At 34.2% G+C, this 14,461-nt stretch overlaps 4 protein-coding genes across 7 annotated transcripts in view; 3 read left to right on the plus strand and 1 right to left on the minus strand.

Annotated features, from left to right (window-relative positions):
* On the minus strand, positions 1 to 1,314 carry Smn (survival motor neuron). The gene is made up of 5 exons (XM_066734810.1): positions 1,152 to 1,314; positions 897 to 1,076; positions 703 to 817; positions 327 to 630; positions 1 to 255 (listed from the first exon to the last, which is right to left on the minus strand). The coding sequence occupies exons 1-5, from the start codon at positions 1,200 to 1,202 to the stop codon at positions 150 to 152; spliced, it is 756 nt and encodes a 251-aa protein (XP_066590907.1). The 5' UTR covers positions 1,203 to 1,314; the 3' UTR covers positions 1 to 149.
* An 89-nt stretch (positions 1,315 to 1,403) lies between these two features.
* On the plus strand, positions 1,404 to 5,149 carry fidipidine (coiled-coil domain-containing protein 93). 2 transcript variants are annotated; one of them, XM_066734804.1, is made up of 14 exons: positions 1,404 to 1,615; positions 1,760 to 2,039; positions 2,263 to 2,376; positions 2,715 to 2,809; positions 2,871 to 2,982; positions 3,050 to 3,208; positions 3,278 to 3,484; positions 3,557 to 3,607; positions 3,680 to 3,784; positions 3,851 to 4,059; positions 4,135 to 4,451; positions 4,526 to 4,646; positions 4,720 to 4,804; positions 4,872 to 5,149. In XM_066734804.1, the coding sequence occupies exons 2-14, from the start codon at positions 1,989 to 1,991 to the stop codon at positions 5,031 to 5,033; spliced, it is 1,788 nt and encodes a 595-aa protein (XP_066590901.1). In that variant the 5' UTR covers positions 1,404 to 1,615; positions 1,760 to 1,988; the 3' UTR covers positions 5,034 to 5,149. The 2 variants fall into 2 exon arrangements, with proteins under 2 accessions (XP_066590901.1, XP_066590902.1); XM_066734805.1 differs by lacking the exon at positions 1,404 to 1,615 and having other exon boundaries at positions 2,005 to 2,039; positions 2,263 to 2,591.
* Positions 5,150 to 5,399: 250 nt separating this feature from the next.
* PhKgamma (phosphorylase kinase gamma) lies at positions 5,400 to 9,577 on the plus strand. The gene is made up of 9 exons (XM_066734589.1): positions 5,400 to 5,806; positions 6,053 to 6,228; positions 6,300 to 6,584; positions 6,671 to 6,761; positions 7,137 to 7,273; positions 7,372 to 7,469; positions 7,597 to 7,680; positions 8,294 to 8,452; positions 8,530 to 9,577. The coding sequence occupies exons 1-9, from the start codon at positions 5,715 to 5,717 to the stop codon at positions 8,662 to 8,664; spliced, it is 1,257 nt and encodes a 418-aa protein (XP_066590686.1). The 5' UTR covers positions 5,400 to 5,714; the 3' UTR covers positions 8,665 to 9,577.
* Positions 9,578 to 9,816: 239 nt separating this feature from the next.
* LOC136778196 (max-binding protein MNT-like) overlaps positions 9,817 to 14,461 on the plus strand; it is a 33,543-nt gene continuing 28,898 nt past the window's right edge. For 2 of the 3 annotated variants that reach the window (XM_066734823.1, XM_066734824.1), the window contains exons 1-2: positions 9,817 to 10,094; positions 12,571 to 12,924. In XM_066734823.1, the coding sequence (XP_066590920.1) occupies positions 12,774 to 12,924 (151 nt within the window). In that variant the 5' untranslated portion in view covers positions 9,817 to 10,094; positions 12,571 to 12,773. The remainder of the gene's footprint in view (positions 10,095 to 12,570; positions 12,925 to 14,461) is intronic. The other variant, XM_066734825.1, reaches the window with a different exon arrangement.

Below are 14,461 nucleotides of genomic sequence, written 5' to 3' on the forward strand. Positions count from 1 at the left end.
TTGATATAAAAATGCTTTAATTGTATTCAAGCTCAAAAATAAATACTGAACATTCATAATAATCAAAAACAAGTAATTGTTATCTTGCATCCATGATAATGCAATAAATTTATCTCAAATAAAATTAGCTATTTATCCCTCTTTCTCCATTATTTTTTTGCTTGTTTTAAGCCATGATAATAGCCTGTATGAAAGCCACTAATGTACCATGACATCAACATGCTAGAAAGTGCATCTGCATCATTCTCTGGAAGTCTAAAAAATAATATTTAACTTTTGATAATATATACATCATATTTAAAAATACACTGCTTTTATTGACATACTTAGCCATTAAATGAGGTGGAATAGGTGGTGCTGGTGGCATCATATCTTGTAAGGAACTAAAATACGAACTAGATGGCATATGAGGACTAAAACATTTTGTCTCTTCTTGATCACAGTCCATATTTTCATTTGCACTTCGATTAATTTTTTTGAAATTCAAAGTAGGAGAACTTGATTCATCTAACTCCCCATTTTCTTGATTACATCTCTCGGCTAGTGCATCTTCTTTCTGAGCTAATTGACTTTGCAATCCTTCCGATTCAAGCAAACTACTGAGCTCTACCTTTTCAGTGTTTCCATATCCTAAAAGTAGCAATTATTAATTATAATAAATGTTTCCAATGAATTGAATAAACATTGTAAAACACTTATTACCAACAAACTTAACAATACATGTGCCAGATTTTTCATGTAGTTTGGTTATAACTGCTTCGTATATCTCTCCATCTTCAGAATACACAGTCCGACAAGGAGAGCCTACAACCCATTTCTAGAATTAAAAGAAACTTTGTGAATCAAAAATACAAAGCTTAGTATAGATTATAGCATATATTATGAAAAATTATAACCTTTTGAAATTTATTTGTACTTTTAGAAAATTTATTTTGATCGGTTTGTTTACTTTGTGAGCCGTGATCCTCTAAGCCCATGCGCTTAATAGCTTCTTCCTTTGCCAAATTTATAGCTTTGTCGTATGCTTTTATCAGTGCGGAATCATCCCAAATATCATCAGATGCATTTGATTCCTCCTAAACAAAAATAATAAATACTGAAATGACTAAAATCATAATTAATAATCCAAAAAAAAATATGACTTAACACACATTTGAGCTTCCTCTTATAAAAAGAACATGATCCTTCTCCATTTTGACCATAAAGGCTAGCTAGAGGGGAGCAGAAGGGAGGAGGTAGAACTTTGCCAAAAGTAGTGGCGTGCCGCGTGATGTTCCGAAAGGAGTTAGGAGTAACTTTCCTGTACCGTCAATAAGGCAGGTTCCTGAATTGCCACAAATGTTTCATGGAACTTTTTCAGATTTGTTCACTGTGCTTTTCGTAACACCAACACGGCGACACATCCTCATTTTTTCACTTCACTATCATTGTGTTACTTTTAGTCGCACATGGCGCCTAAAAGCTTTGTAATGTAAATATGTGTTCATTGATATAAGCAAAAGTTTAGAAGGGACAATAAAATGATTGGTTGTTGCTATAATTACGATTGCAGTCGATTGGAGTAGAATTTGTCATTAGAGTGATTAGAGTTCGCTCAAAAGATAAATTAAGTGATGTATGTATATATGTATACATTAATACATTCTCACCTTAATGTCATTGTGTTGTTAAGCATGATTCGAAAATATTGCAAATACAGGCAACACACAACATTCCGCTCTGTGATCTCTCTTTACTATCATTATATTTTGCGTTTTAGGTGCCTCCACACACAGTGTCTCCTATAACCTGTTCCTGTGACCAACAAGTGTATTGTGCTTGTGCACCAGATCGGCAATATTTGTGGGCTAATAAAAGCCAGCCTAAATTCATAAATAAAAAAAAAGAGATAAAGGAAGAGAATCCATTCCTGTGAAAGGAACATTAAATGTAACCTGTCAAAAATTTATATAAATAACAACACTGACATTTGACAACCACAAGAAATTATGTTACACGAGAATCCTAAAAGATCTTTAAGAAGCTCTGAAATGACAGAGGTATAACATTTAAAATATTTAACTTTACTTATAGAAATGTTTTAAATACTTTCTTTTATAAATACTTTTCCTTTAGAAAAAAAAAATAATTTATAAAATTGTTGTGGACTATTTGCTGTTCAGTTTTAAACTGACAGAAAAGATTGTTTGATATTCTCTATGGCTGTCTGATTTAATGGTGATTTTGTTTAAATTAATATATTTTTATGATATTTTTTTAAAGGCTGATATTCGGGAAGATGAAGAACAAGCTGTTAAGCTCCAAGAAATGATTGATCTTCTGGTAGCAGCTGGTTATTTCAGAGCCAGAATAAAAGGCTTATCAAATTTTGATAAGGTAAATAAACCTCAACCACATCTTCTTAAAGTTCTCTGTGACTGTAACTACAATATTTAGATATTGTGGAACAAGTTACATATCTATATATTCATACCATATACTTTTTTAATTCACTAATATACTGCTAATAAGAAAGTAAACACATGAATGTACTTAAGTGTAAAACTTACAACGTTCTTGAAAATTAAGATTAAAAAGTTGCAATCATAAAGGTGGGTGGTTAAGTAAAATGGGTAAATTAAGGGCTAGCATGCATGATTATTTACAGTCAGGCAATTATGATTATATGCAAGCCTACTTATTCATCTCGTTTGACACTAATCCTTATATATTAGGTAATTGGAGGTATGACTTGGTGCATAGAGTCTTGCTACTTTGATATAGATATTGATCTGTTGTTTCAAGAAAATCTTACAATTGGTCAAAAAATGTAAGTATTTATTAGGCTAATTTAATTTGCTAGAGAACTCTTCTTCTTTTTTTCATTACAGTTCATTGACAGAAAAGATTGTGGCTATGCTTCCAAAAATGAATTGTCCTCACAGAATAGAACCTCATCAAATTCAGGGATTAGACAGCATTCATATATTTCCTGTGATTCAAGTAAATATTACAACTATTTTATATTTCATTAACAATTTATTTGAATTAAAATTTTCTCTTTTACCAGTGGCTAGTAAAGCGCTCTATGGAAATGAGAAAAGAAACTGCTGGTTTTTTAAGAGACTTTGCAATTAATCAATTTAATAAAAGACACTGTTTCTCTGAAGACAAAGCTAATTCAATATCTTCAAAAGAAAATATAATAAAGAATATATATTCTGTCAGGGTAAGAGAACTCTCTAGATTAATATAATTTATGTTTAATCAATATTAATGAACATTACTCTTTATTTAGAAATCATATGAACCACAAAGACTTTTTAAGCATAAGGAAGGCACTGTCAAAGATGAGTCAAAACAGTTTCTCTTTACTTTATTAGAGTATGAAGCAGTATTAGATAAACCAAATACTGATTCTTGTGGTACAAGTTCAGGCTCTACAGCAGTAACCTCTAGTGATGTCAAACAAAAGGACATAAGTTTGGTACCTGTGAATGATATTGTAAGGCCATCAAGTTTAAGGTCTAAAAAATTATACTTTCGTATATTTGATTTAAATAAATTTTATTTATAGAAAAGTGCTGAAGAGATTAGAGAAAACTTAACAGCTCTCGAAGAAAATGTAGTAAGTGTAGCATTCTTTGATATAGCTTAGCTATTTGTATAGAGGACTAATAATTATTATTTTATAAAATAGGCACGTTTGAGTATTAATGCAGTAGGCAATATTGTTGGAATTCAGGCTCAAGAAATTGCTAAAGTAGCCGAAAAATACGCTTCTATGTCTATTTCTGAATCAGAGGTATTTAAAAACTAATAATGAAATCAAATAAATAAACATTGTATTTAAAGAGTTGTTACTTTTCAGGAAAATAAAGTACCACATGCCTTGGCAAGTCTGCAGAAACAACAAGAAGTTCTGCAAAACAGAATAAGTAAATTTACCAAAGAAAAAGACAAACTCACAGAAGAAATTATAAAATTAACTGAAAGGTCAAACGAATCTCGTACAAAAAAAGATGCAATTGAACAATCATTGATAAGAATTCAAGCAATGGATAATAATCAGAACGATAGGTACTTTTATTCCACAAATAAAATCCATGAAATTATTTCTGAAAATTTTATGAACGATTACATTTAACTTTTAAGTGTTATGAAACGTTTGGAAGAACTGCTCTCGGTACATGAAGGCTTAAAACGACAAGAACACGATTTTCGCGAGCAGTGTAAAGTAGATCTCAATCATCTTCGTGACTTACTAGAAGAAATTGAAAGTGGTGCACCGGTTGAAGAGGAAGATAAAGCTAAAGAATATGAGGAACAAAATGAATCTGTTACACGAGTTAGATTACAATTAGCTAAAAAATATAGAGCTATAGCATCATTGACCAGACAGCTTGATGATGTGCCTGGGCGATCTGAATTAACGCAGTATCAGCGGAGGTTTATGGAGCTGTATAACCAAGGTTTACCTTATTTAATTTAATTGTATAGTATGAAAAGAAAAATGTAATCTTTTTTTTAATATCTGTTTTGACAGTTTCTGCAAAACATAAAGAGACAAAGCAATATTACACTTTATATAATACGCTTGATGATACAAAACTATATTTAAGCAAAGAACTTTCATTATTGAATTCTATTCAAGATAATTATAATGAGTAAGTATTTTCAATATTTCATTTAACAGGCCATAAGTTTGCCATTATGAGAAATCTTTTATTCTAATCACAGAGCTATGGCTTCAGCAAGTGGTAAAGAACAATTTTTAAAACAATTTGAAGCAATTGTAGAAGGAGTAAAACGTAATAAGATGAAGGTAAGAAGCTTTCTTTAAAAACATTATATTATAGTTTCCTGTAATAAAATTTAATTTGTTCATCTAGGTGGAGAAACGATGTTCAGATGAAAAGCATAGACGGGATGTTCTTAGCCAGCAATTAGTAACATTGATTGAACAACAACGTAAATATGTTGCCGCTGTTAGGCAATTAACGATTGAATGCCGCAAAAACGAAGCATTACTTGCTCAGCTAAGAGGCTCTTAAATGATTTATCACAAAAATTTTAAATATCTGTATGTAATATATAGTAATTGTAATGCTCCCAAAAAATGTAGCATAAGTTATTTTTAAAAATAGAAAACAGATTTGTTAATAAAGAACATTATTGTTTAGTAATAATTTCTTGATCAAACCTAGTATCGGGCAACGGTACAACTATTGTCAGATCTGTATTTTTAGGCTTCTGGACTTCTGACAACAGTGTTATGTCGTAATCCTTAACAAATAGAAACTTTCTGCTCGGCCACTAGCTAATTTCTCTCTCTCTCTCTCTCTCTCTAATGCGCGGGCTTACAAGAGAGAAAGAGGGAGCCCTCTTTATTCGTTATTTGACATTAGACCCCTCGCCATTCCTGTTTCTGACGTAGCTTATTACTCACTAGTTCACGTGTTTTTTGTATCCTCTGTTTTTTCTCAATTGTTTGAGAGTTTACTTCATAATTCTTCTACTTGATATAATAATCAGAGTGAAATAGTTTCAAGTAGTTTGTTGTCTAATTATTAATGTGGCTTGGGAAAATACAAAACATGTATTTGACAATTACATCTAGAAAAATATTGTCTTATTTCTCAGAAGCATAAAAAGGCTATTGCTGTAAACTTGTAAATAGTTATAATTTTAATATTTATCTTCGATCTACATGAAAACACAATATTTTGTAAAACATGGCAAAAGACGAAGGGGATGATCTGTTACCCGATAAAGATGCAGCCAAAGGATTTTACGCCAAGTATGAACCAAAAGAAATTCTTGGAAGGTTTGTAATAATTGTAAATTCAATAAATAAAAACAAAATATTTGGTTTGTTAATATTTAAAAAAAACTATTTGAATAGAAATTGTCGATTTCTTTAAACAAAATACTAATTACTCCTGTATGTAAAAGGTTAACCAAAAGTTTTACAAATAATTAACTTAACCTTTAATCATATTATATAATTTTATTTAAAAAATTCACTTATTTACTCATTTAATCATGCAAGCTTAAAAATGCATTTTTTTAGAGGAATTTCATCAACTGTAAGGAGATGTATAGAAAAAGAAACAGGTATAGAGTATGCAGCTAAGATCATAGATATTAGCAATGAAACGCAAGATACTGCAGAAGGACACACAATGAAAGATGCTACTCTACAAGAGGTTCAGATACTACGTAAAGTGGCTGGTCATCAATACATTAGTAACACATTTAATTGATACTCTTGAAAAGAGTTAATTTTGCAAAACTTCTAGTTTTTATTCATTTTTCAGTTGAGCTTCACGATGTTTTTGAATCCAGCACATTTATATTCTTAATTTTTGAAATTTGTAAAAATGGTGAATTATTTGATTATCTCACATCTGTAGTTACTCTTTCTGAGAAGAAAACAAGATATATTATGAGACAAGTTTTCGAAGGTGTACAGCATGTGCACAATCAAGGAATAGTACACCGAGACCTGAAACCGGAAAATATTTTATTAGATGATAATCTAAATGTAAAAATAACTGATTTTGGTTTTGCCAGAATCTTAAAACCAGCGGAAAAATTATTTGGTTTGTAACTATTGCTTTAAAAGATATTAATATGCTTTTAGTGTAAAAGAAGATAGTAGCAACGTTATTTTTTGTTGTTTTTATAGACTTATGCGGAACACCTGGATATTTAGCTCCAGAAGTATTAAAATGTAATATGTTTGAAACCTCTGAAGGATATGGATTTGAAGTTGATGTGTAAGTTCAATTTATTGCAAATTATTTTAATATTTACTATCAGTAAATACATACACTGACACTAATGACCTTTCTAACTGTACGCGTTGCTCGCTCGGTCGCGATATTCCAGACTTATAATCAAGCGAAAACAACAAATCAGGATTCTTTTTACCTGCGCTTCACCACCGTATACTTTCGCTTCATTGAAAGTTAAACGAGACGCTGCCAAGCGAGTAAATTAACGCAGTTAGAAATGCCATTCAACTAGTCAGTGTAAATAGCAAATTTAAAGATTACACCCAAAGAGCATCAGGTAATTAAGTAATACAATATTCTATTTACAATTTTGAAACTATCAGGAGGATGTACAAGCTAGAATTTATTTTTCCTCAGATGGGCTTGTGGTGTTATCATGTTTACTTTGTTAGTTGGCTGTCCTCCTTTTTGGCATCGAAAACAAATGGTCATGCTTAGAAATATTATGGAAGGAAAATTTACCTTTACATCTCCTGAATGGGCAGATATAACAGGTAGAATTAACTTCTATTATTATTATATCTACATACAGCTTTATTTCAAGGAAAAAGACATCCAGACTAATTTCTCAATTTTTAATTTTTTTTCATAGAAGCACCCAAAGATTTGATTAGAAAGCTATTAGTAGTCGACCCCAAAAAAAGAATATCAATTAAAGAGGCTTTGGAGCATTCATTTTTCCATACAGTGGTAAGATTTTTAATTCTATACTGTGATTACAATCTGAAGACTATATAAAGATATTATGTAAACAATACACGAATACAGACAATTTAAATGTTTTATTATCAGTATTTAAAAGTTTTTCGCGTTACAGCTGTGGGATCAGGATATAGCTCCTCTAAAGAGATCGCTTTCTTCTAATTCGCGACGTCTTAGTAGGATATCTCAATTAGCTTTGGTAATTTTTGTTCACTTATTATTTACTTTCTGTGATGAATATTTGTTTATTAGTTCTTTGCACTCAGAAAAAATTTTTTGTTTCTTAATGGTATTCAATTAATTTTTCGAGTGCAATGGATTAAAATTGCATGGTACTTATTCAGTTAATTCATTTATATTTTATTTCATTTAAAACATTTATGGACCACTCTCTTTCAGTGAATCAGCGGCTTTTAACATGCTATTAATTAGCGAATTGAAGCTAACATTAACATTAACTATTTGATTTTCTTGTTGTTTGAAATAACAAACTAAATGATATTTCATCGCAACACAACTTCAAGTATCAATATCATCGACTATTACAATTTTTTGTTTCTTATTCCTAAATTATTATTTTAGAAAATTTTTTATTTTCCAATTAAAATTTATTGCACACAATGGCCTTTAGCTTCGGTATTTGTAAAAAGTAGCTAAAAAATTGTAGTTTTAAAAATGATAAATTTTCAAATAAGAAATAATACTGTAGCATTTTTTCCGTGAAATCATTGCCTTGATTTGAAAATTGTATTGTTTTTGTTTTGTAAAGCTATGATTTATATATACAATGAATATTTTTTTTTTTTCTACAGGAATTAAAAGCAAAATCCTTTAACGCGAGAAAAAGATTTCAATTGGCTATTATTTGTGTACGAGCTGTCGTTCGCATCAAACGACTTCATACGACACCCGAACCACTTTCAGCTCAGGTGGCGCGTACTGATCCTTATAGAATAAAAGTTTTACGCAAGGTATATCTTGGTGACTTCATAATAATTTTAAAATAGTAGTTGGATACTAAATTCTAAATATATTCATTTATCCATAGATTATCGATGGCTGTGCCTTTAGAGTATACGGTCATTGGGTTAAAAAAGGAGAAGGACAAAATCGTGCAGCACTTTTCGAAAATACACCAAAGACAGAACTAAAACATCTTTATGTTTGTAATTTAAGTAGGTAACTAATGTAAAATGATTTTATATAGTTTCAAATTGTTATTATGACAATCTCCAGTGGTTTGGTAACTATGAAATAGACAAAGCTTTTAAGAACAAAAATGTTGAACAAATTTATATTGCAACAAATTGTCTTCCATTAGCTCCTATAGTTTAAATATTGTGTGATTTAATCATACAAGTTTTATTATGCAAATAGTATTGTAATCTGTAAAAAAATTCTATGTTTTTAATATTTATTTGCTCTCTATTAACAATAATTATAAATTTAACATGTAAATACCATAGCAACAGTTCAAGAGATAACGTGAAACTGTTGACATGATTTACCAGTTGATTGTGAAAAGAGAAAAGTGAAAGATTTGCGTAGTTTTGTTAGTAATAAACAAAATTGTTTATAATACATTAGTGCTCTAAATCTTTCATAGAAACATATAAAGAAATTGTTTAATTAAAGTATTCAAGTTTTAAGAGCCTCATCGTAAATATGTAGGGAAAAATAATGCTCCTTGTGCCTTTTAAATAAAGTATAATTGTTAGTAAATATTTTTAACGGAAATAAGATTATCTAGTCGTGTATTGTTACAATTTAAATTTATTTTAAGTGATCATACATTAATGATCTCTTAACACAAAAGTGTGCGTGTTTATTTTTAGTATAACATATCATTATAATTCAATTTTAATTGGAATGTAAATATTGAAGTGATGGTTTTACTTTTCAAAGCTATCTAAAATTGCAAAAATATTTATGCAAGTAGCTATATTTATATAAGTAAACGTAGTATATTAATTTAGATAGAATTTAAAAGAGAAATCAATATTAGAGTGAGATTCAGCAGTAAATCTATCGGTAGTTGTTAATGTTATAAAAATTTGTTTCTGATTATATTGTTTTTGCTGTGTTTAAAGTGGATAAATAAAAAAGAATCTTTAAAGATTTGAAATTATTTTACCTACTTATAAATGGGCAAGATTAAAAAAATGATTGGATATATCCGCGCGATCGGAAGTTAAAGGTATATTAAAGGTTTAAAAAAAATGGTAAACGTTATTTAATTTTGAAAGCATAGAGATGCTTAGTATTAAAGAACGAAGTCTCGCAGATACGCTTATTTTTTGTTCTTTAAATCTGTTAAAGGAATTTTTGGCGATCGCGCGCGCGAAAGTAAACAATGAACTGTGTCCATCCAGTGACTACTGATAGATGTGGCAACAGCGCTAGATGCTGTTACACCATGTGACAGAGAAGGAACGTGACAAAAGGTGGCAGAGGGTAACGCCGCCGCCACCGCCGCCGAGTGCCGAACCGAGCCGAACGCGAGAGACGAGATCGCGGACGGCGGAGCGAGTGAGTATTTGCCCGGGCGAGCCGGGTGTCGGATGTGCTGTGTAAGATTGTCGCGATTTCGCTCGTTCTGGCGTCGATCAAAAGGTAAGATTGCTCGAAAGCGTTATCGGTATTCTCGGTAGGGTCTATCCGGGCCATTTGAGTCGACAAATTTTGCGAGAAATAGAGAAAATGGTGAAAAAAGTGTGCGGAGTATCGGGTGATGTACAGCAGCCCGAGACTTCTCTTACACGCCCAGCGGACTGCTGCGTCACATGGGCCGCGTTCATTGGTCGATAGAAGCAGGTGACGTCACGAGCGGTGCTATCATTGGCCCGTACCTCGGACCCCAGACACGTGAATCGTGGCCAAGCAAGCATGGCTGTTGATGCGCAGTGGTTAACACTTGCAAAATGTTTCTGCCACGCGCCAGATCGATTAGGTTATAACCGTCGCGAGCCTTAAATCCTACGATATTATTATCCGCTCTCTCGCGAATTTCACGAGTGTTTGGCGGACCTCCCTTCAAATGAGCGAGATTATTGACAGGAAGAAGGAGGCCGCAAATATTTCCTCGCGAGATTGATTTCTTCCGCGAAAGTGGGTTCCAGCGTGTTACCATTGTGACCGGGATTTAGCTGCGACGCAGCCGTAAGTTTTGCCTCGCTTCTCACGTATTTTTCGGCCTACCACACCCGTTTGCCAGTTCGCACGGACTATTATTTTACTCCAAGTATAGCCTATTTAATTAACATGTGTATAGGTGGTTGCGTGGCGTGTTTTCCGTGCTATAATAGATCCGACCAATCGTGTGCTACTTCAAGCAATGACGTCACAGTATCGCCAGCTCCCATTGGCCCCAAGTGCGTGCGTCGTCCGTCTAACGTGTGTCGCTTTGTCAGTTAAGGAGCCCGTTGTCTCTTCAACACGCTTCTTTACATTTCTCACCGAACTTTATCCACTTTGACTGTACCTAAATGATACCTGCCACGTATAGGTATTCCTTACCTTTCTTTCGATAATCCAAGTCCTAATCTCAGTCAAATTTCCAGTTGAATTTGCCGTGAAAAACATACGCCCGACTTTTAAAATTTAAGCATATCTACTTTTTAAATTAGTAGCGATGCTGTTTCGCTTCTCCTCGCCTTTCCCGCCTCTCTCTCTCTCTCTCTTCTCTCTTCAACATGTACACTGACACTCTCTACCACTATCCCTCTTTCTCTCTCTTGCTTCCTCTTGTTACCTCTCCCACCTCCTGCCTTCTCTTTCTGTCTCTCTTTATGTCTCCTGCAAATTTTTCCTTAGCCTTACGTGATTCCTTATAGTGTCTATAAACGAATACTGTTCTCGTGCTTTGCGCACGCGAACGCCACATTCACGTATATCCATTGACTCTCGTTTTTGTTAGTGGAATCGTTGTCCAATAACGAAAGAAAAATTATACTATTACGTATAAAATTATAAGATTCGCGCGAAATCCCCCCCCCCCCCCCCCCCCCCCCGGTGTATCATTTGAACAAAGTCTTTTCTACTTAAATTAAAGCTACTATTTCCTTAAGATTTACATATAATTTCTATTTGACATATACGGAATACTCGATACGTGCAAAATGAAAAAGAAACTTGAGGCGAGTGATGAACACTACGCAAAACGTATTCTTTAATACGCGATTGCATTTTGGCGTTAATGTGTAGATTAAGAATACCAGAACCTTGTGCATATGTAGCTATACGTCTGTTTTGACTGGTACTGTGTTTTCTTTACATTTGTCACGTTTCTTATCAGAGTGTGGCATACGTAATCCCAATGAAGTTTACACTTGCTGTTTTTAAGTAGTGGCTCGATTCGACTCGGCTTGGGTCGGATCGGATGTTTGGAGCTCGAGAGATTCGTGCTTCGTCGTTCCTGTGCTGCAGAAAAGTGCACGCTGCGCTTGCGCAGTGCTTCAGTTGGCTAGTATGAAAACGCTATCGGAGAAGGGGTAAAGCTTCCCGCGCGACTGCGTTACGTCACGCGTGTACGTCACGTGACACGTACCGAGCGAGGCACTACCGGTGCTCTTACAGCTTCTCTTATTAGCCGAACATGGTAGAACGACGAGCGTAAAATATAAATATTTAAAATAAATGAATCCACCTGGACGCACCAAACATGACGATACTACTGAATATTTCAGTTTCAATTTCCCCTATATGGCGTTGCTTCATTCAATGGATGCTCATTCCTTGGACGAAACACTAGTAATTACAACAGTCCACATCTGTGACAACAGTGAACAGCGGCCGAAAGTGCAATTCCGACAAGTCCAATTATTTAGAAAAATTACAAGAAAACCGTTACACCACCAAGAATCACAATTGTCCATCCCAGTCGAAACTCTGATATTTCTCTTAGGGAAAGTCAAAGATGTTTGTTGATAACTCAAGTGGAAAAATATTGTAACTGGCTTTCCCCTGAAAGGTAGCAGGAGTGATATAAAATAGCAGATTTGTTGCTCTGTCATTTGGTATAGTGGAATTTTCAGGAGGACGTTGCTTGCGAGACATGTAATGACGAGATGGGAAATTTTGCTTATTGCAGATTGGCAGCCGCGGCGGGCAGCAGGAAAAAGGAGAGGATCGAGGCGTGGGGTCGGTCTCATATCTCGGTCCTCGAGAGCGGCGACGGAAATTGACAGGTTGGTCGCGCGCGCATTCCCCGTTTTCCTGAGGATCCGGTGAGAGGGCAAAGTAGGCCGCTGACACCGTGGAAAACGAACAGCGACTCGATCGGGTACTAACAGGATGAGCCTGGAAACGTTACTAGAAGCGGCGCGCTACGTTGAGCAGCAGGCCAAGAAGAGAGAGCGCGTCGCGAGCAGCTCTTCCTCTTCTTCCGAGCACCCACTTGCCGTCGCTCCCCACTCCAACCATCACAACTCTACTGAGCCACGTGGTGAGTACCACGCGCCACTTTTCAAAGAGCTCTCTTCAATCTGCATCCGATAATTCGCTTTCTTCTTTTCTTTCTATCTATCTCTATTTTTTTTTCTTCTTTTTTTTCACTCTCTTTTTTCTCTCTCTTATTTATTGATCTTTTTTCCTCTGCCAATCAATGCTTCGCACTATAGCTTCGATTTTACCGCTTTCCACCGTTACCCTTGCCAGACGACGATTATACCATTCTGCGAAAATCGCAAAGTTAAAGACTCTGACGCATGGATGAATAATTGAACGATAATTGTGTCTCGATATACATACACATTCTCCACACATTGTGGAAAACATGATTTGTTGCTACCGTCACTTTATCGACTAAGCGAGCGTACGGTCAGGGATAATATTATGCCAATGCGAATTTAATGTATCCAATGTTTGTTCAGAAGGTTCGTTTGTTTTCGTACTTGCTCGAGCAGGACAGATATGCTCTATGTATGCAAAAAATAAAGGCAGCTGCAACGAATCAGAAAGCTTAATCTCTCTACGGGCTATTCATTTTTCTCGCAGCATCTCTGCTTGCTCGATTTACATGCAGCACAATTCTAGCAAGATTCATTTATTCCCATAGCTGCACAATTTTATTATAAAATATTACTCAAACCAAACAATGCAGTGATCTACATTTAATTTTAAGCTTGTATTTTTTCTCAATACACACATGCCTATATTATATTTTTTCTACAAAGTAGATACGACGTTGGTGAGTTACTTATTATTATTAGATTAGCAGCTTTTTTCCGGCCAAATTATATTCTTCCTGAATAATCTCAACACGCGCGCTTTGTATTTTCCCTGCATCGCTCGAGTAGGAAGGAAAAACGTGATCTCGCATAGCAGCATTCTTAACGAAGTCTACGAACACACATGCTTTTGTTGCATACGCTAAGCTTCTAAATATTTCGCAATTATTTAATTTTTTTGCAGTGTGTGCGCGTCGGTGGTGGGTATCAGCTCGGCACAAAATACTCGACTTACACTTGCACAGCACGCGAATTACAAATTGCGAAATTCTATATACGTTTATTATTCTCGCCTGTGCGGAATGAGAGACACTGCTTTGTACATGCGAATAGCACGCGATGACCCACGCGTTCACCGCCTCCAAATTAGGTATGATTTCTTTCGTCTCAGTGGTTCTCAATAAAGCCACCTATTACCAACGCATTCGGCGCTCGGAACAAAACTATTTCTTATTGAGAAAGAGGGAACCTTGTCTTCTTCACCAAGAGACTGATAAGTTTTTTTTTTTTTTTTTTTTTTTTTTTTTATTAAACAAAACGCATCATCTGTTACTAACAAAAATTTCACACTATTGAAAAATGACTGCTAATTATTATGTATAAAAAGTGATTAAATTACATTTTTTCAAGGAAAATTACTTAATGTACTTGTTTCAATGAAATAATATTTTATTTACAAAAATACATTTTTCCTAATATAACGAATTGATTTAAAGTTAGCAGAATTTTTAATATTTGAAATGACATAACAGC

The sequence above is a fragment of the Prorops nasuta genome, unplaced genomic scaffold (genome assembly GCF_024137725.1).
Source record: "Prorops nasuta isolate Cenicafe-Biocafe unplaced genomic scaffold, Cenicafe_Pnas_1.2 PNAS00013, whole genome shotgun sequence".
NCBI lineage: Eukaryota > Metazoa > Arthropoda > Insecta > Hymenoptera > Bethylidae > Prorops > Prorops nasuta.

What these genes read in the sequence shown, in the direction of transcription:
- PhKgamma (XM_066734589.1), top strand. Translation starts at nt 5,715, where the DNA reads ATGGCAAAAGACGAAGGGGATGATCTGTTACCCGATAAAGATGCAGCC. An exon ending in CCAAAAGAAATTCTTGGAAG is followed by an intron (nt 5,807 to 6,052) that starts GTTTGTAATAAT and finishes GCATTTTTTTAG; the next exon opens with AGGAATTTCATCAACTGTAA. An exon ending in ATTCATTTTTCCATACAGTG is followed by an intron (nt 7,470 to 7,596) that starts GTAAGATTTTTA and finishes TTCGCGTTACAG; the next exon opens with CTGTGGGATCAGGATATAGC.
- fidipidine (XM_066734804.1), top strand. Translation starts at nt 1,989, where the DNA reads ATGTTACACGAGAATCCTAAAAGATCTTTAAGAAGCTCTGAAATGACA. An exon ending in CAGCTCTCGAAGAAAATGTA is followed by an intron (nt 3,608 to 3,679) that starts GTAAGTGTAGCA and finishes TTTATAAAATAG; the next exon opens with GCACGTTTGAGTATTAATGC. An exon ending in TGTCTATTTCTGAATCAGAG is followed by an intron (nt 3,785 to 3,850) that starts GTATTTAAAAAC and finishes GTTACTTTTCAG; the next exon opens with GAAAATAAAGTACCACATGC.
- Smn (XM_066734810.1), bottom strand. Translation starts at nt 1,202, where the DNA reads ATGGTCAAAATGGAGAAGGATCATGTTCTTTTTATAAGAGGAAGCTCA. An exon ending in ATGTATTGTTAAGTTTGTTG is followed by an intron (nt 631 to 702) that starts GTAATAAGTGTT and finishes TGCTACTTTTAG; the next exon opens with GATATGGAAACACTGAAAAG. An exon ending in CCACCTCATTTAATGGCTAA is followed by an intron (nt 256 to 326) that starts GTATGTCAATAA and finishes ATTATTTTTTAG; the next exon opens with ACTTCCAGAGAATGATGCAG.